At 64.5% G+C, this 22,272-nt stretch overlaps 1 protein-coding gene across 15 annotated transcripts in view; it reads right to left on the bottom strand.

The window, feature by feature from the left end:
* The window catches only part of BRSK2 (BR serine/threonine kinase 2), a 51,714-nt gene that overhangs the window by 12,977 nt on the left and 16,465 nt on the right, over positions 1-22,272 (bottom strand). For 11 of the 15 annotated variants that reach the window (XR_013757892.1, XR_013757893.1, XM_079105344.1 and 8 more), the window contains exons 2-13: positions 9,533-9,627; positions 7,951-8,036; positions 5,621-5,761; positions 5,222-5,338; positions 4,958-4,991; positions 4,798-4,866; positions 4,580-4,726; positions 3,064-3,095; positions 2,606-2,770; positions 2,347-2,444; positions 2,124-2,274; positions 167-232 (exon numbers count right to left, since the gene is read on the bottom strand). Coding sequence is in view for 13 of the 15 variants with exons in the window: in XM_079105344.1 (XP_078961470.1) it covers positions 167-232; positions 2,124-2,274; positions 2,347-2,444; positions 2,606-2,770; positions 3,064-3,095; positions 4,580-4,726; positions 4,798-4,866; positions 4,958-4,991; positions 5,222-5,338; positions 5,621-5,761; positions 7,951-8,036; positions 9,533-9,627 (1,201 nt within the window). In the remaining 2 variants the exon portion in view is untranslated. Of the gene's footprint in view, positions 1-166; positions 233-2,123; positions 2,275-2,346; positions 2,445-2,605; positions 2,771-3,063; positions 3,096-4,579; positions 4,727-4,797; positions 4,867-4,957; positions 4,992-5,221; positions 5,339-5,620; positions 5,762-7,946; positions 8,037-9,532; positions 9,628-22,272 lie in introns of those variants that run through there. The other 4 variants (XM_079105353.1, XM_079105350.1, XM_079105349.1 and 1 more) reach the window with 2 other exon arrangements.

The raw sequence follows: 22,272 nt of genomic DNA, 5'->3' as shown, positions 1-22,272 counted from the left end.
GGTGGCCAGGCTCCTCCCCTGGCTGGCTGGACATTCCACTCCCAGAGAGCAGGGGCAGGAAGCGTCTGCGGCCCAGCCCCGCCTCCAGGCCCGCCTCTGCCTGCCGGGCCAGGCAGGGGCTGTGTGTCTGGGGCTGGGAGGGCGGACGGTCGGGCAGGGTGTGTACCTGTCTTCTTTGCTGAATTGGGGATGGGCTTCAGCGATATCCAGGCTTTTACTGAACATTGCTTTACTACAGCAGGAACAAAGCGAGAAAACAGAGTTACTGCCACGGCCACACGCACGCAGGTCACTGCCAGGCCTGTCTGCCGCCCAGGCCACACAGGCAAGACCTCCACACAGCTCTGAGGTGGGGCGTGACCTAGCAACCCCAGGCCAGCGCAAGAGACGGCGAGAGAGGACAGGGCCAGAGCCACAGCAAGCCCTGCCTGAGCAACCTGCTGGGCAGGGTGGCCAGGCTTGGCGGATGCCCGGCCCCCACCCCAGCCCCAGGACCCCTCCAGTCCCGGCCAGTGGACCCTGTGGCCCAGTGCCAAGTGGCCAAGCTGAAAGCGAAAGCAGGCTGGATGTGCCAGGACAAAGGGCCTTCCAGAGACCCCAGGGCAGCCCCATCCTGTGGCAGCCAGGCCTGGAAGTCGGGGCAGGAGTTCAGGCCATGCGGGGTGGGAAGGGCTCACGGTGGCCCTCAGCCTGCCTGGAAGGGCCAGGGGAGGTGATGGCTTCAAGAGCAGAAGGCATGCACTTGGGTTGCTGGAGGGTCGTGCCAAGGAGAGGCATGCCCCCAGCAAGCGGGACACCAGAGAAGACCAGGGTAAAAGCGTGGTCGGGGGGCCCTGGCTGCCCCAGCCTGGCAGCTGGAGAACTGGAAGAAGTCCCGAGGGCTGGAGCCTGGGGCTGATGGCCCAGCCAGTCCTGACCCCACAGGAGGGCATGGGGCCACCAGTGGGGCCGGGAAATTTATCTTGATGGCCGCCCAGCCGCCGTGTGAGTCCCCAGTTGATGGCAAGTTCCTCTGGCAAGGTCCTTGGCACCCCAGGGCCCCCTAGAGAGAGGGGGCAGTAGGGTGCTGGGGCTCAGACCACAAGGCTGGCCAATGACAGCCAGGGCTGCTGGGACCTCCAGGCCAACGTCTGTCCTGGACAACAGGCCTCCCACCTGGGGAGGGAAGGCTGGGGGCCTTTGCTGGAGGCCTCTGCTGGAGGCCATGCCCAGCCCTCTTGCAGCCCCGCCCCACAGCCCTGCAGGTCCCAGGCACCCTTTCTCCCTCCAGGGGTCCTAGGGGACACCACACTCACTCAGCACTCCTCCATATTTCACATCCCTGGCCACTGGCCACCCACAGAGGGCCAAACACCAATGAGGGCCAAGCCTGCTGGGCTGGCAGCTTTGAACATGGCTTAATCACATGACAGCCCAGACCAGACCAGCCTTGTCCGGCCCAGCTCAGCCCAGCTCAGTCCAGTTCAGCCCAATGCAGCTCAGTTCAGTTCAGCCCAGCCCAGATCAGATCAGCCCAGTCCAGCCCAGCTCAGCCCAGTCCAGCTGAGCCCACCCTAGCCCAGCTCAGATCAGTCCAGCTCAGTCCAGCCAAGCCCAGTCCAGCTTAGTCCAGTCCAGTCTGCTCAGCTGAGCCCAGTCCAGTCCATTTCAGTTCAGCCCAGCCCAACCCAGCCCAGCCCACTCAGCTCAGTCCAGCCCAGTCCAACTCAGCCCAGCTCAGCTCAGTCCAGCCTGGTCCAGCTCAGCTCAGCTCAGTCCAGCCCAGTCCAGCTCAGCCCAGCTCAGCCCAGCTCAGCCCAGCTCAGCTCAGTTTACCCCAACCAAGCTGAGTCCAGCTCAGCCCAGCCCAGCCTGGCCCAGCACAGTCCAGTCCACCTCAGCCCATCCCAGCCACGCTGAGTCCAGCTCAGCCCAGCACAGTCCAGTCATCTCAGTCTAGCTCAGCCCAGTTCATCCCAGCACTGCTCAGCCTGCGCATCCTGCTAGCAACCCCAGCTCCGTGCAGTTCAGCTCAGCCAGTGGCCTTGGCCCAGACCTCAGGGCCAGTGGGAAGAGAGCAGGCCAGGTCTAGGGCAGCCTAGGAGGGTACAGCCCTGGGAGTGGGCGCTGGGGCCGGCACACACCTCTGGCCGTGCTGGGCCATCTCGATGGCTCGACGTGCTGGCACCGGGGAGCCGCCGTCCGTCACGCTGAGCACCTCCATGGACTTGCGCTCTGGCCGCCGCTTGCCGTGCCGATTCAGCATTGGGGAGTCCACACGCTTCCGGGGAGGGTCTGTGTGCAGACAGGGGTCAGGCCTGGCCACCAGCAGGCCCCAGGACCCGAGCACAGATGGAGGCCTCGTACCTATCTCATTCCTGGGGGGCAGGTCCTCGTCCTCATGGCTGGGGTACCTTTCTTTCCGGTCCAGGAGAAGGAAATAAATCATCTTTTCCTGGTTCTCCCTGCGTGGGGTGAGAGGCGCCAGGAGGGTCGGCACACCTGGGCACGTGTGCCTGCCTGTGGACCATGAGGACCTTGCCTCTGGCCGCCTGCCCCCAAGCTGCCAGGGCAGCAGTGTAGAGCCCAGTGACACGCCAGCCCCTCCTGCCCACCCAGGACATACTCCTCAGACAGCAGGTCCTGCAGCAGCTTGTTGCGGTCTCGGAAGCAGCCCAGCGAGTGCATGCTGTCCAGCACGTCGGGGTCGATGTCCTCCAGGCTGGGCAGCGAGCGGATCTGCACCTTGCGGGGGATGGGCTGCTCTGGCTCTGGCTCATTCTTGCCTCCTCTGTGGACGACAGGGCACCAGGGCTCACTCGCTGGAGTGGTCCAGCCAGAGGCGACTCCACCCACCCGAGGTGGCCGGCAGGGTGGGTGGCCCACCCTCGCCTGGGCCCCTGAGTCCTGTTGCTGTCCCTATGCCCAACCCCTGCAGGCCTCCTGCGTCCTGCCACACCAGTGCAGGACAGCTGATGGCAAGGCGGGGCAGCCCACGCTGGCCAGGGCCCTCCCCCCTCCTGCAGGCCCTCCAGGCCACAGCAACAGGCAAAGCGGGCGTTAGTGGTCAGAGAAGCTACTTACATATACCAAATGTGTTTCTGAATGTGCTCTAGCTACAAGGAAAGAGAGAAAGGGAGTTAGTACGAGGGGCGCCCACGTTAGGAGGCAGGTGAGAGCAAAGCAGGAGGCAGGGCCAGGCCCCAGGCCAGCACCCCTGCCCTGCCTGCCCAGCTGCAGAGGGAGCGCAACCAGGAAGGAGGGCAGTGGGGGGCAGGGGCAGGGCCTGAGGGCCAGAGAGGCAAGAAGCCAGCAGAGCCCTCCAGGCAGCTGCCCTGGCCAGGCCTTCCTGGAGTCCACGGGCAGGAGAGGCAAAGCAGCCCAAAGGAGGCAAAGCCAGGAGGGCCAGGTGGCTGGGAGGGCTGGGTGCAGGTGTGGTCAGGAGGCCGGGGCAGCCCCACTATGGCCCTCTCTCCACCAACTCAGGGACAGCTTGCCTGGGGGAGGGACACAGCACCTCTTCTTGAAAAGATCAGCCCAGAGGGCACTTGCTCCTCTCATGTGGGCAATGGCCATCCTGCCAAGAGGGCCCCTCACCTGAGGCAGCTGCCTTTGGGGAAGGCCTCACACTGCCCAGGGGCTTCCCCAGGACACCAGAGGCAGGACAGCAGTTAGGGGGACACGCCCAGCATGGTCACTAGCACTCCCCTGTCACACAGGCACAGGCCTGCCACCCACCTGAGCAGCTAGGCAAAACTGCCCTGACACACTCACATCTGCACACACCCACCTCTGATATAATCCCACGCCTAGCACACTCACCTGGCACACTCTCCCACACCTGGCACATGCACCCTGGCACACGTTCTCTCACACCTGGCACACCAACCCACACCTGGCATATGCTCTCCCACACCTGGCACACACACCCTGGCACACTGACCCACAGCTGGCACACATTCTCCCACACCTGGCACATACCACCCCACACCTGGCACACCCTGACCCACACCTGGCACATACTGACCCACACCTGGCACACACCGACCCACACCTGGCACACACCAACCCACACCTGGCACACACTGACCCACACCTGGCACACACACCCTGTCACACACTGACCCACACCTGGGGCACACACCTAGGCACACACCAACCCACACCTGGCACGCTGACCCACACCTTGCATACACCAACCCACACCTGGCACACACACCCTGGTATACACCAACCCACACCTGGGGCACACACCCTGGCACGCACCAACCCACACCTGGGGCACACACCTAGGCACACACCAACCCACACCTGGCACGCTGACCCACACCTTGCATACACCAACCCACACCTGGCACACACACCCTGGTATACACCAACCCACACCTGGGGCACACACCCTGGCACGCACCAACCCACACCTGGCACACATGCCAGAGCAGGCACACCTGGGCACACCGGTGTTCCCCAACGCTCACGCCCAGGCACAGGGCGGTGCCCCAGCGCCCTGAGGAGCCCAGCCCCCTGGGGCGCTCAGCACTGCCCGGGACAGGGACGCGGGCTGCCAGGCCGGCCCTCAGCCGCCCGCGGCGGGACGCACCGTGAGGCGCCGCGCCGCGTCCACCTCGATCATGCCGCGCAGCAGGCTCTGGCAGTCGGGCGGGATGAAGTGCGGCATGTGGAACACCCCGCGCTTGACCTTCTCCAGCAGCTGCCGCAGGTTGTCGTCGTCGAAGGGCAGCGCCCCCTGTGGGCAGGCAGGCGCGGTCACGGCGGCCCGCGGGCACGGGGCGGGGCGGGGGCGGGGCGGGCGCTCACCACCAGCAGGGCGAAGAGGATCACGCCGCAGCTCCACACGTCCGCCTTGCGGCCGTCGTACTTCTCCCCCTGCGGGCGAGGCGCTGGGTCGGCGCGGGCCGCAGGGCCAGGGAGGCGAGCCCACCCCACCGGCCCTTCCGCCAGCGCCGCGGGCACTTACCCGGATCACCTCTGGGCAGGCATAGTGGGGGGATCTGAGGACAAAGCGGCGGGTCAGGGGGCAGGAGGCCAGGACTTGCCGACCGCCCGCCAGGCCCCGGGAGGATGCCCCGTCTGGGGCCCCCACGACCTAAATCCCTGCATGCTCGGTGGGGGCTGAGCCTGGACCAGGGCACCACTGCCATCCATTCCTCCCCGCTGTGCAGACAGGAGCTGCTCCCACAGGAGAGGCCCAGCGGCAGTGGCCAGGCGGGGCAGCACTCACCCACAGCTGGTCTCCAGCAGGCTGTCTCCAACCTGCAGGGACGCCATGCCGAAGTCTGCGATCCGGATGTTGTTCTTCTCGTCCAGCAGCAGGTTTTCTGGCTTCAGGTCCCTGTGACTGGGGAGGGAGGCCTGGGCTTGCTCACCAAGGTCTCACACCCTCTCCTGGGCCTCACGGACATGCTGTGACCAGCGGGCAGCAGCCCTCCCTCAAACCCCTACCCTGAGCCGGACCACCGGCAGCCCATCCCAAGCTGCCTGCCTGAGAGGAAGGGGAGAGGTGTCCTGGCCCCACGTGCTGGGCCCCGACAATGTGGCTGTAAGAGCCCTGGGTGGCTTCCTTGGGGTGGAGACACTGTCCCTCGGCAGTGGACACACTGGCCTCGGGCTTGGGCCGCACCATATTGAGTGGCTGTGGCAGAAGTCCAGCGCAGAGATGATCTGCCGGAAGAACTTGCGGGCCTCCTTGGGGGTCAGCCTCCCCTTCTTCACCAGGTAGTCGAATAGCTCCCCGCCGGACACGTGTTCTAGCACCAGGTATCTGCAGGATAGGTGGCATCAGCGCCCTGCACTGCCACATCCAGGCACACACACTGCCCCTCTTGTGCCAAGTCAGGGGAGCCAGGGTCTGAGCCAGGGACAGGGGCCACAGCTCCCCAGCCTGTGCCTCTCAGAGCAGGCCGGGTCTCTCTGGACCGTGCAGCAGTGCAGGTGGGCTGGGCTCTGAGGAGGCAGTGCTCAGGCCTTGCCCTGTCCCACCCTTCACACTTCAGTGACCCTGAGGCAGCTGCAGGGAAGGCTGTCCAGCCCCACCCCAGGGGCCAGGCACCCTCGGCTGCTGCGCAGAGGGGGCAGGGCTGAGGCCATGGGCTGTGTGAGGAGACAGGGCGTCGGTCAGGGGGCACCCGGGCTTTAGCAGGTGGCTGGCAGTGCCTCCCCAAGGTGGGGGCTGGCCTTCTCAGGTGCCCCTCTGAATGTGGTATGAGAGAAGTGGACCTCAGCCTCCAAACAGAACTTGCCCAGACCAGCAAAGCCTGCCTGTCCCCTCCCTGTCTGCTGGCTCTTAGCCACGTGGTAGAGCCCTCGGGCTGGACTTTGAGTAGGGGCAGCAGGGGCCTCTGGTAGTGTGGGTTCTGGTGCTTGTGACCTCAAGGGAGCAGCCGCATGTCCAACTCAGACTTGGGAGGGGCTCAGAACATGCCATGTGGAGGCCCCTAAGGCAGGCTAGGGACTGCAGGGACATGGGGCAGGTGGACAGGACATGGGGCAGGAGAGGCAGGACAGGGAGACAGCATGGGGCGTGGGGCAGTGGCACTGAGGACAGGCTAGGCCTTGCAGCAGAAGGACCCTGTCTGCACTGAGAAGGTGGACACATAGTGACTCTGGGCAGGAAGGCTGGTCTGGAAGGTGGGCAGCATGCAGAGCAGGGCCAAAGCACAGGCCACATGGTGCTCTGCTGGACCTCAGAATAGTGGCCCATGTGGGGTTGGGAACCCCAGGAGCACACCTGGGCTGCCTGGCCTACCCCTGGGCTCCTCCCTCGTCCTCAGTCTCAGGCCAGGCCATGTCCCACCTGCTCTCCCTGGCCCTCCTCCCCGCTGGGCAGCCTCTCCAGAGTTGCCTTCCCACACAGGTGCCTGGTTCAGCCTTCCACGGGAACCAGGCAGAGGTGGGAGCCCAGGATGAGCTGTGTGCAGTGTGGGCAGTACGCTGGGCCTGTCCTGGCCCCTGCCCGTGCCCCAGACTCACAGATGTCACCTAGATGCTGCAAAGTAGGTGTGTCTCCACCTGCCCCCACCCTGATAGGCCAGTAGGGGCAGAAGGAGGAGGTGCAGGAGTCACCCCTGCTGGGCCCCTTGGCAGCCCCCACTTCATGGGTCAGAGGCCCAGCCCCACTCTGCCATGGCGCTCAGGCCTGTGGTGACAGAAACCTGCCCGCCGCACCCCATCCTCGGCTGAGGAGGGTCCTTGGCTCTCCTGCCTCCAGGTAAACACTGTCGGCCATCGGTGCACTATCGGCACCAGAGACAAGGAAACAGGGTCCGAGAGCTCAGGAGCTTGCCCAGGACGGCCTAGTGCTGGGTCTGCGGGAAGCCCTGGCAAGGTGGGCAGTGGGTAGGGGCTCCAGGCTGAAGGATGTCCAGTGCTCTCTGCTTGCACCCCTCCCTCGGCCCTCACGTCTATGTGGGAAGCACTGCACACCGAGCCCTGCTCCCAAGCAACTGGTCCACCCCACTCCCAGACAAGCCCAATGAGGCCAGGTATGGTCCACAGTGACCAGGGGAGCTGGGGTTCCCACCTGGGTCTGCCAGGGTGGGGAGGCTCTGTGGCCTCAGGTGACCATGGTGGTGACAGGATCAGCTGACCTGGGGACCCCAGGCCCCCTGAGGGAGGCTTGTGGGTAGAGGGTCCAGTGGGAGTAGGGAGCTGTGGCCACCCTGGCAGAAGAACCACAGGCTCAGAGGGCCAGCCTTAGGAGGGTCCAAGTGCTCCTGCCAGACCCCTGCCCCTCCTCCAGGAAGTTCTGTCCCCACTCCACATGGCTTCAGATTGATGGCTCTCTGAGTCCCACGGGGCTGGCTAAGAAGCAATGGGGCCAAGGCCTCCTCCACTGGTCACAGCAGACCCACAGACAGTCCGCGCGGGTGCGGCAGGACCCTGGCCTCTGGCTGCCCAGCGCATGGCCCGCCACAGCCCACCGGCCCCGCGCTCCAGCCCAGCAATACCTACAAATATTTTTTGTTCTCATAGACGTCGTGCAGCTTCAGGACATGCGGGTGCTCGATGAGCTTCAGGATGGCGATCTCGCGCTCCACCTGCCGGAGGGTGGGCGTCAGGCCGTGGCCGGCGGGCGTCCCTCCCAGGCCCTGTCTGTCCACTCGCTATCTGACCTTGTGTTGGGGTGAATGGGGAGAAGGAGCCCCTGGCCTGGCCGCTGCGCAGGCTGGGACTTGCTGCACACGAGCCCAGGTGGCCAGAGCGCGTGCAGCCCTGTGTGTGAGCACCGGTGCACCTGTGCAGCACTGCAGGTGTGGTGGAACCTGTCCTGGCTGCCACTGCCCAGTGGGGAGCACAGAGCCTGCCCCAGGCCCCAGGCAGGTCAGAAGTGGCCCTGAGAGCATGGTGGGTGGAGGTCACCGCAGGCCTGCTTCTGAGCTGCAGGCAGGGCCTCACCCTCCTCTGCACCTGCTTGGCCCTGCGGAAGCTGGCAGAGAGGAGTCCCCCATCCATTGGCAGCAGCTTGGTGCGCCTCATGGCACCCGTCCCCACACCCATCTCCCTTGTGGCCTGTGTGCGTATGCATCCCCATGGTGCCAGGCCCCTCCCCATGCCGCAGCCCCCACCACCACTGGGCTCTATGCCTCCCACTCCCAAATTCAGCTCTCGTCCTGAGCCCCACCTGAGTGGGTGCTGTCTGCTCTGGCCCTCCTGAGCCTCGCCGCAGCCTGAGGCAGGGCCAGAGGAGGACTCCCGCTGCACTGCTGTCCTCGCCCCTCACAGCCGCCCACCTCTCCCTTGGGTGGTCTCCCTTCCCAATCCAGCAGCTGTGTCCATCCCTGCACCCAGCAGCCACAGCATCCTTAAACACTTAACCAGGTCTCGCTCATCAACAGTCTCGAATCCCTGTGTCCTGGTCACTTTCACCCTGGCCGTTGCTCCCAACCCTGACCTAATCCCTGTCCTTGTCACCTGTCCTGGCCCCACTGGGCCTGGTCCAGGCCACATCTGCCCTGCAGTGATGTCCCCGGGCCCTGTGCGCCTGCATGGCTAGAACAGCTGACACCTTGGAGGAGGAGGGAGGGAACGAGGACACCACCGGAGCTCAGCCCTGCTCGGGGGACCACCCTCTGGCCACTGCAGAGGCCCCACCCCACCCACACCCTTGTAGTTGGCACATCGAGGGTCTAGGGACCTCTGCTCCACCAAGGTCAGGCCTCAACATGCCCCAAGGCTTTGGCAGTCCACAGAGAAGCTGGACAGATCCCAGGAGCCTTCCCCCTGTGGGGGCTGCAGCAGTCCCAGTGACCAGACCCCAGCACGTGAGGCCGACTGGAGCCCCACCCCGCCAGCCTGGTCCTGATGTGGGGTGGGTTCCTCAGACAGGGTCTCCTCTATTCTAAATGGGGAAACTGAGGTACAGTGCCTCACCCAGTAGGTCAGAAAGGCACCTTCTATCTGCTATGGGCCTGTCCCCCAGGCCAGGGAGGAGTGGACAGAGGGGAGGAGGCGGTCCTGGAGCCACCTGTCCCTGATCCGGATGCCACCCCAGCTGGCGCCTGGGCCCCACCTGCACTGCACCTGGCCAGCTCACCTTCATCAGCACGGACTCGCTCAGCTTCTCGCGGTTGACAATTTTGATAGCGACCTTCTGGCAGGTGACGCAGTGAATCCCCAGCTTCACGAGGCCTGCAAGAGGGAGGGGCCAGGCTCAGCCGCTCAGGGCTGCACTGCATACCTCCTGCCCTGCCAGCAGGTACCCACCACTCCTCTGAGGCCCCTCACTTGGGGTCTGCATCCTGCCCCTCCCTCCCAGAGCACCCAAGCCTGCTGGACTCCACGGCTGCCGGCTGCCCCAGGTGCTCCCTGGTGTCTGGCAGAACGGCTCTGTGGAGGGCTGGCACACTGCCCCACAAAGCCCATCCCTCCCTGAATCGTGGTCTAGGTGAGCCCCCACCCTTCCACAGGCAGAGGCCACCACCCTGAGGTCCCCATCACAGACCCCTGCAAAGACAGGCCCTGAGCCTGAGGCCCGCCTCACTGTGCCCCAGGACACCATGACAGGCCCATGGCCACTCCCTGGCAGTGCCTCCCAGCCTTCTGCAGCCCAAGACCCTCCTCCCTGGGGCCCCTTAGGGACAGATGCCCTCAGACTACCTCGCTCATCATGGCCACAGAGCCCTGGCAGGCATGGCCTTTCCAGGGTGTCCTGCCGTCTGTCCCCTCACCTGCAGGTGCACTGGCATGTGCACACGCGTGTGCCTGTTTCCCATCTATTTATAAGAGCCCTTTGTCTCAGGTGGGAAATTGATCTTCTGTGTGTCACATGCTTGGGACACATTGCCCCGGCCCTGCCCCTCATCTCGTCTTGTCCCCTGGGACCCTGGTCTCCATCACCAATCACATCCTGCAGGACAGGGTCTGTGCCCGTGGGACTCTGACATGGCAGTCCCTGCCTCTGGTGGTGATGGTGGCCCTGCTTTCTGCAGCTCATCGGCTCCCATGGGTCCCTGGGAGCCCCACCACTTCCCCCAGCCTGCATCCTAGGCTGGACACAGGCGCCTGCTCCAGGCCTGGCCCAGAGATCCCCAGGGGGCTGACACTTCCCTGGCCAGCCTGAAGGGAGCTGGGGCTAGGATCCTTGGGTGCCTTCCCCAGGGCAGGAGCAGCCACTGCCGCTGCCAGAAGCAGGTGGGGAGGGTTGTGGCCTCCACGGGGTTGCTCCAAGCCTGCTGAGACCCAGGGCCGACTCCTGGGGCCTCTGGCCAGCTGCCTTTGACCTGCACGACTCTGTGATTGCCACTCGGACAACAGGCAGAGCACGCGACAGGAGCTGGCACCCACAGCTCTGCCCATCCACAATTCAGAGCCACCTGGGCAAGTGCCGCAGCTGACCCCAGGGCTGGCAGTGGCTCCTCTGCACAGCAATCAGGACAGGGGTGCCCCCCCATGCCGGGAGCTCTCCTGACAGATGTGAGGCTCTCTGTGTGAGGCCAGCAGGTCAAACAAGATCCAGCAAGTCCCCAAAGGACCTGGAGGCTCAGGAGAGCCAGGGCACAGCCATGAGGGCAAGAGCCCCACACAGGAGTGGCTCCTGTGAGTCACAAGATCACACCTCAGAGCCGCCCCCGAGAGGACACAGCCAGAGAAGACCACAGGGCAACAAGAAGAGGCGAGAATGGCCCAGAAGGGCTCAGAATCTCCTGTACCATCAGACCCCAAAGAACAAAGCAGCCCTGTGCTCCCAGGATGCAATGAGGGCAGGTGGGCGGGGAGGGAGGGGCAGACACCAGGCCACCACAGGGCAGGGGGTGCAGCCTCAGCTGGCTTTGCACAGCTCAGGGAGCAGGAAAAGCGGATGTAAATGTGCTGCAGAGGACGAGCCATGCCTTCACAACGCAGCAGCCCAGGGAACCCAACAGCCATTCCAGCACAGCACGGCTCAAACACTGGGGCTGTGGGACACTGGCTGGCTGACCTCAGGGAGATGCTGGTCTCAGAGCTCATGGCTCCAAATGGGGACAACACACACGCTTACACGTGCATGTATGCACTCATATGCATGAGCATGTGTGCACACACGTGCTTGTATGAACACCCACATGCAGGCGCACACATGTACACCCACGTGCATGCATCTACACGCCTCCATGGGCACACACATGTGCTTGTATGAACACCCACATGCAGGCGCACACACAACCTTGATGACAGGGGTTACGTGATGGTGTGGGAAATGTGGTCCTGCTTCAGGAACAAAGGAAGTGGACGTGAACGGGAGGGCGCCGACAGCAACGAAGGACCAAATTCCCAAAGCTGGACATCAAAAGGGTGCAGTTGCCGCCCCCCACCAGCGGTGACCCCAAGGTGTGCTGGGCACGGCCTGGGCTCCCCTGCATCTCCCAGGAGGGGAAACTGGTGTCACAGCACCAGCCTCTAGAAAGCCAGAGGGCAGAGGGCCAGCCACACAGGCTCCTGCCAGGAAGGCGGCCTCCCTCCAGGAGGCTCCGTGGGCGGAGGCAGTCCAGTGCAAGGACAGCAGGCACAGCGGCCAGGCCAGGGGCTGCCCTGCTGCTCAGACAAACGCGTCTCAGGGGGCTTTAGGGCGCAGTACAGCCAGGGCGCAGGGAAGCCTCGTGGGGCTGTGTCCGGGACCCCTGCCTCTCCCTCCCCGCCTCCACCTTCCTTCTCTAGTCTCCCCTCGAACAGAAAATCCTGTCCCCATTACTGTGCCTTGAAAAACCCCACACACTCCACACAGCCCGGCGTTGCCCCTCCTTGGAGAACTTTCTTGGTGCGCTGGGCAGAGATCAGCTGTGGTCCTAGTCTCCCACAGCCCCGGGCCTCTGGGGCTGGGTGTTCGGGTTCCCTGGAGGCAGGGTGGGCATATGCCCTTAGGAGCCCTCCCATCAGGCCTGCATCAGCTGCAGGGAGGGGCAGCTCCTGGTGGGAAGCCCAGGATCACCCTAATTACCCAGCCCTCCAACTCACTGGGGCTTATTTTCCAATTGTGATTTTATCTCTAATTATTGTCTTTACACAAACCAGGCTCACGTCAAGAGAGGAAAGTATACCGTGTCACAGATAATTGCAGGGGCCTCGCCAGGGTGGGACCTGAGCCGAGGCTGAGGAACTCCCAGCTCCAGCCAGCGCATTCTCGGGAGGAGGGGCCGGCGAGGGTGCAGGGCTGCCTCGGCTGCTGCAGGAAGGGGCTCCAGGGCCCAGGGCCACCCAGGGATGCTGCCTGTGCAAGGTGAGGACCCGGGCCTGGTAGGGCTGCCCCACTACCCACACCCAGCTCCCAAGCCTGGCCCCGAGAGCAGTGAGCATCTGGTGCTAGCTAGCTGCTGACATCAGAGCAGGTGCTGACCAGACCTGGGTCCTGGCACACAACAGTGCTGGCAATGGGGGACTCACTTTGTAGCCCCCAGGGTTGCTGACCAGTTGGGAAGGCAGTGGACACGTGGGCTCTTCAAGTAGACTCCAGAACAGGCCACCTGACACTAAGGCCCCTGCAGGTCTGAGGACCTGCTTCCATCTCAAGGTAGCCAGCGGGCAGGGCACGTGGAGCCTGGGCCCATCTCATGCCCTCCTCAGTGAGCTCCTGGCTCACCCAGACCCTCCCCAAGGGTCCCCGCTACATCCCAAGTGGCTCCTGGGGCTGCAGGGGCTCTGGGACCAGCTGGAGGCCACATGCCTCTCATGACGTCCCTGTGTCAGTTCCCTTTGGCCTCCCCACACCTGGCTTACGCACTGGGCAGCAGCCGCTGGAGAGCACTGTGGCTCCCGCTCCATCTGCCCCTCTGTCACCACCCCATCCCCGGGGCTGGGACTGGGCCTCATGGGGAAGGCCCAGGGTGCGGGCCTTCAATTCATGTCCCCCGGGGCCCCATGACTCTCCACACAGTGGCCCTTGAAACAAGCCCAGCTGCTTCTCTGCACCGCCCCAACCTCTTGGGGTCTTGTCGTGACACTCAGAGGTGCCGAGCATGTGGCCATGCAAAGGACCATGTGTCAGCAACTACCTAGGCTGTCGCATGAGCCCCATCCCAGGAGCCTGGAGCCAGTGGAAGGAAGAGGTGGCCCCAGGTGGGCTTCCAGAGGAGCCACGTGGTGGTGGAGACCCTCCCCAAGCCTCAGGCCCTTCCCTCAGGGCAGCCCCCACCTGCTGCCAGCGGGACCTTCAGGGGGCGATCCTAAGGCTCCCTTGCTGGCCCTCAGCCCGTCCCCAGTCCCGCCAGTCCCCCCGGCAGTGGCTCAACTCCCCAGAGCCTGACCGATTGCTAGGTGGAGGTATCCCAAGGGCCACACGCCTCCCCGCCTCTATCCGTGCAGCTGCAGCAGGCGCCAGGCAGCTGCCCCAGGTCACTGAGAGATCTGCCTGGAGTGCCACCCCTTTCTGGCCAAAGAGGGTGTGAGTTAAGAGAGTGGACTGGGGTCCAGCGAGGGGATGTGGGCAGGCGTGAGTGGTGAGCTACAGCATGCTGGGGACCTGCCCTCTCAGTGTGTCTGAGACCACCCGGGGGGTGGGAGGGAGGCTGGGCTCTAAACCAGGAACCACAGGGTGCTGTCCTTGGTGCTGGACACAGCCCTTGCGCCACAGGAGAGCCTGGCCTCCGGCAGCTCTGGGGTGGGCCTTGTCTCGAGCTGTGCAGGACCTGCTGTGGAGTCCACTGGTCCCTGGGCGCAAGACCACAGTGGCAGCCCTCCCCGTGGTTTCTGGGGCGTGAGGCTCCCCACAGGCAGGACGCATCAGAGTGCCCAGGCCTGAATCAGCTGACGAGCCACCCGTCAGCCCTGCAGAGCCAGCAGAGGCCCAGGCAGCTGCCCACCTGGGGAGGGCTCCTGGAGACCAGTGCACTGGAGTGCTGTAGCGCCCCGCAGCCCTCACTGGCTGCCCCGCATCTGGAACCGAGTGGATGCCATCCTGAACTGGGACCTTCGTGGCCCAGCTGCTGGGGTGGCAGCTGCAGTGCCGTGGCCCACTTCCTCAGCCTCCGCACTGCGGCAGCACCTGGTTGAAGACGCAGTTGCTCCTGTCTGCCTGCGGGTGATGTTGCGGCAGCCAGGCCCGCCTGGCTCTCCACACAGGGGCCAGCACCATGCTGGCATTTTGAGAAAAAGGACCCACAATGCCGAGCCCAAACCTGGGCAATGGGGGACGTGTCAGAGGGAATGTTGGGGCCAGAAACTGAGTCCCTGCTTGGCAGGGGCAGGTGTTCTGCCCAGGCTGTGTCACCAAGGGCAGACACAGTGGGGTCCTGCCCAAGCCCACAGGACACTGTCCTTGAACATCCTGGCGGGAAGACCAGCTCAGACAGCAGTCTCACAGAGGCCTCAGCCACCGACACTCAGGTCACAGCCCAACCCCACACCCAGGACGGGCCAGAAGTGCTGGTCCCTAGGGCCAGCTGGGTCCACATGGGCTTCTGGGAAAAGCTGACCCTTGAGAGGAGGGCTGGAGGAGGGCAGATCCTCACACCCTGGTGCCTTTGGTCATGTGACTTTGGCCTCCATGGTTTGGGGATGACAGATCCCCTCCCTGCCCAGACATCCAGGTTTCCAGGCCATGGTTGCTGGTCACACCTTAAGGTGACCAGATCACTGTGCAGGCCCAGGGAGTCTGCAGGAGGACACAGGGCTCCACGCTGCCTGTGCACACCAGGAAACACCAGGCAGGTGCACAGAGTGCAGAAGGGATGGAGATTCCTCACAGACTGCACGCACCGGGGAGGCCCCAACCAGAGCCTGCAGGAGCAGGCTCCACACAGACCGTGTGGCCGCCCACCAGCGCGCCAGGGAGGGCTGGTGTCTCTGGGGAGACAACTGTTCACGCTCCGAAAAGGAACCTCTCGAATTAAATTAATTAAGCCCTGAAATATTTCACTGGCTGGCAGCTGCTTGGCCGCCTCTGCTGTGCCCCAGCCCAGCACCCAAACACTGGGGGTGGGCTGCCATGGTGCAGACCCAACCCACAGCTGATGCCCCAGAGAGTCCCGACCCAGGGAGGGAGGACACCTAGCACCACCCCACGATTCTGGGCCCTACCCCAAGTCCCTTCCAGGCAGAGCAGAGCCACCTCTGCAACCCAGGATGCATAGGGAGGAGGAGCCAGCTCCCCCCACCCCGGGGTTGGGCCCTTGGATGCCCCTCCAGCCTCAGGGGTCTCCCAACACTATCCTGCTACGGTAGATCGGCTAAGAATCCTGACATCTGAAGCCCTAGTGTGGGGTGCCACACTCACTCACCCCCTCCAGGAGGGGTCTGGGATTGCTCCTAGGAAGAGCCCCCAGCCGGGGAGTCCCCAGTGGGGCCAGCCAAGCCAGGAGCCCTCCTCCACCTAAGGCAGCCTGCAGGGCCTCAGAGCTGTTCCTGATCTTCCAGCTGCCCATGACCTCCTCTGCGCTGCACCCAATGGAAAGATGGTCAGTGGATAGGAGCCCCTGTCAGTCCCTGGCTGAGGCCCGCCCCCACCACCCCTGCACACACAGACCCTCGTTTCCCATGGGATGCTGCGCACCCAGGCCCCCAGGCTGGGCTGGCACAGGGAGGAACAGAGCTTCATCCTGGGCCAGGTGTAGCCTGGGGTGCTTCCGAAGCTGGCTGCAGGGTGGAGTCAGGCAGGGAGGCAGGAGGGGAAGGACTGCTCCCCACAGCCCGCTGGCCCGGAGACGGGGAGGGTGCAGAACAGCGTTCTGGGAACAGAGGGGAGCCCAGCCGCCAGGGCCCTGCCAGCAATACAGGCTGCATCCCGGCAGGCTGGCTCTCAGGCCTGCCCCTGTGGAGCCCCCCTGATTGAAGAGGCAGCCCAGCAGGGACAGGGAGATCCGGAAGCATCCAGAAACCTCTGGAAAGCCTGCAGAGGGGCTGGCTGGGCTGGGCTGTCCCAGGGACCCCGGAGAGGCTGCAGGCGTTTGTGTCAGGAAAGGGGGTCAGGCGGGCCCCAGAGTGGGCCTGCTGAAACAGGGAGCAGTTTCCGAGGTGTGGACACAGGACCCTCAGATTGCACCTCCCTCCAGGTCTGGACAGACCTCCCACGGCAAGGTCCAGCCAAGTAGGGGTAGGGCGACCCCGGGGCCACTTGGCCTCACTGACCTATTTCCTGCCCATCAGCAAGTGACAGACACGCTCACACACAGCTCCGGGCCAAGGCCCCACCCTGCAGACCCACCTTGCTCCTTATCAGAACCACCCCAGGCCTCCTCAGGGAAGCACCCTGTGACCAGCACAGGAGGAGCCGTGCCTGGGCAGGGACGTCCAGGCAGAGGAGGAGGAGCAGGCCCCAGACAGCACAGAGGCCCCACGCCGCTGGTCACCACAGCGTAGGAAACTTGAAGGCGTGCCTAAAACGAGGCCTCTACCCAAGCAGGAGAAAATAAGAAGATGCGCTGAAACGTTTGGGACGGCGACTGCTGGAAAAGGACAGAAAGGTGGACCGCCCCAGAGGTGGGCAGGACGAAGAGAAGCCGAGCACAGGGGCCAGCCCGAGAGCCGAGGGACGACACCGGGCATCAAGGACACCAGCGCCTGTGGGGACGCTCCGGCAGCCGGCTCGCGGGCTCAGCAAACCTACAGTTCTCCTGCTGACGCTCAAGCCCATGTCCACTCCTGGGTGCACTGCCCTAGACGCCTGACCCCAGCCAGCCCAAGTCCCTTCTTCACGGACTTCCAGCCACCAGCCTCACGGGGGCAACCTGCCCACTCATTCTCAGGAAGCCCAGCCGCACTCAGGACGCAGGGAGATGTGGCCCGGTCTCGGGGGAGACAGGAGGAGGAAGGCAGCTGTCCCGGAGCCTCAGAGAGGGTCTCAAGACAGCACTGAGTAGCCATTGCCCATTGGAGGGAAGATGGAGGAAGGCCTTCAGAGAGGCTCACTGGCAGAGTGGACTCCAGAGGCTGGAAAACCTCTACAGTGGGGCAGTGGGGGCTGTCTAGACGGGAACAGAGGAAGGAAGGCGACGGACAGCACATCAGAGGCCAGGGGATATCCCACAGCCAACGTCCTGGTGCTGGAATCCCAGAAGCAGAGCGGCACCCAGGGCAGGGGAACTCAAGAACTCGGAGCCACAGCAGATGACAGGAAAGCACAGCGAGGCCTGTCTCCGCGGGCTGGACAGACCGACGCACAGACGGTGACCACAGCCAGGGAGACGCTCGTGGCAGCAGGGCCGGAGGGCCTGGCTTCTCCCCAGAAAGAAGGCAGGGAGACGATGGCCACCTGTGGGCTGAGAGCCAGCCCAGGCGTCACCCGCAACTGACGGCAAGGCCAGAGCACGTAGGCGGCTGCCCATACCACGTCTGGCCCCACCAGGGGCGTGATGATGCCAGCCAGACCCACAGCAGGAAGGCGGAGCATCCGGAGAGGATCCCTGCCCCAGAGGGGATCGCGCACACCCACTGACGTCCACTCCTGGAAGAGCACCACTGGCAGGGTGCAGAGGCCCTGAGAGGGGCCAGAGGATCTTGCTTCAAAGGGCTGACCCTGCAAGAGCAGCAGCAGAGCCCGGGGCTCGTCGCTCACAGCCCTCGCTCAGCCCGCAGGGTCAGGGCCCCACGGGACTTTCAGTCCTTCTGGTGACTCTAAAACTCACGGAGGATGGGGCTGGGCTGTGGCTCAGTGGCAGAGTGCTCGCTAGCACAAGTGAGGCCCTGGGTTCCATCCTCAGCCCCATGTGACAATAAATAACTAAAACGAAGGTTAAAAGATACGATGACGTTAAAAACAACACAGCTTTAAAAAACCACTGAGGACCCCAGCAGACTGCTATCTGTGTGGTTATGTCTGCTGATGTTTATTGGGCTAGAAACCAAAACAGGAATTCCACCAGCGCTCGCGCACTTAGACCATAAGGCCGCTCTCCGAGCGAATGTGGCCCGTGACAGCGTCCTCCCGCAAACGGCGAGGACGGCCCTCTCACGCTCACGGCCCAGGAGGCACGGCCAGCCCTGGGAGCCGCGGTCCAGCCAAGCACCCCTCCAGTCACAGAACACTCTCAGCCCAGGGACCCGAGGGACCCCTGGCTGGGACCCTGAATCACGGTGCTGGTCGAGGGGCAGCAGCAGCACCCAGACAGGAGGGAAGAGCAGGGAGCTCAAAAGACAGACCGAAGGGAGGCCGGCGGGAAGAGGAGCGAAGGGCGAGGCACAGACCAGGACACGGCTGCGGACCCAGCGTCACGCTCACGGCAGACACCCCTCTAGGAGGGATGCCCGAGGGGCAGGACAGCCGCGGGCGCAGGTGAGGGCTGGAAGGGAGAGCTGCGTGGTGCCGGGCCCCTGCACTCAGGCCAGGAGATGGGAGCGGCCGGCAGAGTGGACTGGGAGGAGCGGGTGGTGGGACGGAGGACCAGCCAGCAGAGCTCGGCGCCCATGAAGCAAGGGGCCAGGGAAGCAGCCGCCTCCTCCAGGCAATGCTGCTGATGGAGCAGGGGCAGGGGCCAGCACTGGCCGCAGGAGGCAGGGCAGGGGACGCAGCAGGAACTGCAGGCCACCGGGCAGCACTCTGAGGCGCTCGGCAGGGCAAGGGGCAGGGAAGGAGGCGGTGAGTCACGGGCCTCAGAGGGAAGGGCAGGTGCCAGGAACGGCCCCTGGGAGGCTGAGAGTAGAGGACTTTCAGACGTTCCGAGGGGAAACCTGTCCCATGACTGTCCACTTTGGGAGTTACCCAGTGGGCAGACTCCCGAAGGCACAGGGAAGCTGACGTCCAGCCCAGGAAGAGGGCATGGACCACGCAAGGGTGGGCCCACCTCCTCTGGCAGCACCAGGACCCCAGGCAAGAGTCTGGCTGAGCCCATCCCAGGGGACACATCCCACCCACAGATGGCAGGAGGGCGTGCAGCAGGTCCCTGGACCCTGGGGCCCAGTAGAAGGGCCTCCTGGCTGCCCCCACCCTGCCCAGAAGACCCTGACTGGACTCTGTGCAGGCTAGGGTCAGCAGAGTGGCAGGGCAAGGAGTACCTTCCTTCCAGGCTTAAGGGACACCGGGAGGGATGCTGGCTCACAGAAGATGGCCCCAGTCCCCATCCGCTCCCCACACCCAAGCCCCTCAAGGACAAGCCCCGCCTGGCTGCCCATCGCTGGTCACGCAGCAGCCTTGCCCACACCTGCCTTGCTCTGGCTGCCCCCTCCTCCTACCTTCTGGGGAGACCGTTTGAAGTGGGAACATTCTATCAAATCAGCCAAGGGACACACTCTGCTTCTCCCCAGGTGGGGGCGCCCTTGGTCTCTAAGGGGCCACGATGCCAGGCATTTCCAATGGAAGCTCCCTCCTACAACTGTTAGGGCCCAGCTGATCCAGGTCCCCTGTGGGCCACCTGCAGGCCTGCAGGGAGGAGCCACAGAGGCGGCCCAGCCAAGCCCAGCCTGCCCCAGGCAGTGGTCCTCAGCAGGGCCTGAGATCAGCCCTCAGCCCTGGGAGCAGGTGGAAGTCAACAGGCAGTGCCCCGGCCAAAAGGGGGCCTGGGGCTGGTAGTGCTCACCCACCGGGTCTGGAGCAGGAGCCCCCATTCACCAGCCCGCTGGCCCAGAGACGTGTCAAAGACCAGCTGGCCCGCAGCCACCTGTCAGCCCTGGGAAGGTCACACTCACCCACACCTGAAGAAGCCTCCTGAGATCACAAGACAGAGGCTGGGGACAGGTGGTGGTCTCAGCCTTGAGGGCAGCTGCTGGGGCCAAGCTCAGCACCACCCTGGCTACAGCTGCCCAGCCCACTCTCGGCTCATTCGCCTCGGCCCCTGTTGGGCGTGGGCTTGGCAGCTGGCCCGCCCCTCACAGAGGCAGGAAGTCCTGATACTCCTGACCTTTCTGGTCAGGACACTGCAACCAGAGACCCTCACTGGCTGGACAGAGACCCAAGGCCTCTGCTGCTCTGGCCCTCAGGAGTCCCTGGCCTATCAAGAGGGGTCAGTCTCCCCCTAAGATCCCCTAAAGACCCTTGATGGGGAAGCCCACAGTTCCAGGGCCCCCTGGGCTCCAGCGGGGGCTACAGGGAAAGGCAGAAGCAGGTGACAGGAACAGGGCCCTGGCTAAAGGGGCTGGGTTGGCACACACCGCCTGAGGGGTCATCTGGGAGGTTGACAGGCTGATGGGGGCACTATTCAAGATGGACCACAGGGTCCCCCAGCTACCCATGGGCCAGCTGGGGCCAGTGCAGACAGCCTGCTCCCACCAGAGATGCTGGCTTAGGCCTGAGCCCAGGGGCCTAGGAGATGCAGAGCCGAAGCCCAGACCCTGCCCTCCACCCTTCCCAGGAAGGCCTGCTGGGGTGTGGCCACCCACTCCCAGGCCTACAACTGTCTGGGAAGGGGCATGGCAGGGACTGTGGCCACCTGCCCTGCCAGGGACTGGCAACCAAGAGACCCCTTGCCACCCCCAACTCGGGACTAAGAGCCACACTGTGTCCTGGGCCCCTAAACCCTGTCCAGCTAGGACAAAGGGGCCCTCTGGCTGGATGCAAGACCCGCCCCAGGCAGGGTGGCCTCTGGGCTGGGGGTTGCTCCCAGCACTGTCCTGTGGGGGGCAGGCCTCCACAGATGCTGCCCTCCCACCACCGGATCACCTCCTAAGGGGTCCACCCCGTGCAGCAGAGCCCCGTCCCACGGTCCCCACAGCAGCCCGGGAGCAGGGACTGGCATACGGAGGCTGTGCTCTTGGGGAAGGGTGGGGGTCCCCTATGTCAGGACAGTGGTCAAGTCTGTCCCTGGGCACTGTGGCCAGGCTGGTGCCAGCAGGCCTCTCCCTTATGGGGGCAGTGCCACACACAGGCCTCAGTGCAGCTGCCTGCCCTCCCACGGTGGCCAGGGCCCGGAACAGCTGGCCTCCCTGGGGCACCTCCCTGGGGCACCTGTGCAGGCGGCCTTCCGACTGCCCCCAGGCGCTGCGGGCCTGCCTGTGAAGCCCAGCCCCGCTCTACAAGAGTGCCCTTGACTCAGCAGGGTCGCCCCAGGCAGAGTGTCCTGCAGGGCTGGACCCAGCCTGGGAGTGCGACCAGGGGGGCACTGTACATGGCACTGCCCACTGGGAGCTCTCCTTAGAGCAGGGGGTGGGGGCCAGGGTCAGCTGGGACTCCAACATCGGACAAGATGGTCTTCCACCCCAAGGAGGTATCCCTGTGGTCAGCAGTCACACGGGTGAAGCTGGTGTCCCAGTCGCGCCTTCTCCTCGACTCCAAGGTTGGAGAGGCAGGACCATGCCCACTGCCCGCTCCCACCCTGCTGGGGCCCTGACCCTTGGACTGCCCAGTTGGGGACACAGTCCCTTCCAATCTGCTACTCTAGCCCTGGAGCCGGGCTGGGAGACCCAAGGAAGGAGATCCAGACCCACACCTAAAGCCCACCCTCCCATCATGGGGGGCAGTTCTGTGGCTCCGGGAGAAGCTCCCCACTGAAGGTCAGAGGCCCCCATCTCTCAAGGATCCCTGCTGGTCTCTAAGCCCCAGCAGACGCCCACAAAGCCCTCCCCTCCTCTTTCCTGCCAAACCTCCATCTGTTGCCATGGCGACAGGAGCAGAACCAGCAGGCGCATCGTGGCTCCCCGCCCCCACCCTTCCAGCCCCCTCAGCTGGGCCCCAGCTCAGACCCCAGCCCCACCCCACCCCAGCCACAGCTTTGAACACCTGGCTTCTGCTGCCCACTGACCCACAGTGCCCAGGCTGGTCCCATGCCACTGATGAGGGATGTCTCTGCCTCTAGCCCAAAGGGAGAGGCACCCAAGGAGGCCCACAGACCAGCCTGAGCAGGCAGGGTGGAGAGAGGTGTCCTGGCTGCGGTCTGTGGGTGCTGCCCAAGTGGGCGTGAGCCCCAAGATAGCATGTGGCTCCTGCACCCACACCCACGT

The sequence above is a fragment of the Sciurus vulgaris genome, assembly GCF_902686455.1.
Source record: "Sciurus vulgaris genome assembly, chromosome: 11".
NCBI classification, from domain to species: Eukaryota; Metazoa; Chordata; class Mammalia; order Rodentia; family Sciuridae; genus Sciurus; species Sciurus vulgaris.
This window is presented reverse-complemented; position numbering and strand designations above follow the sequence as displayed.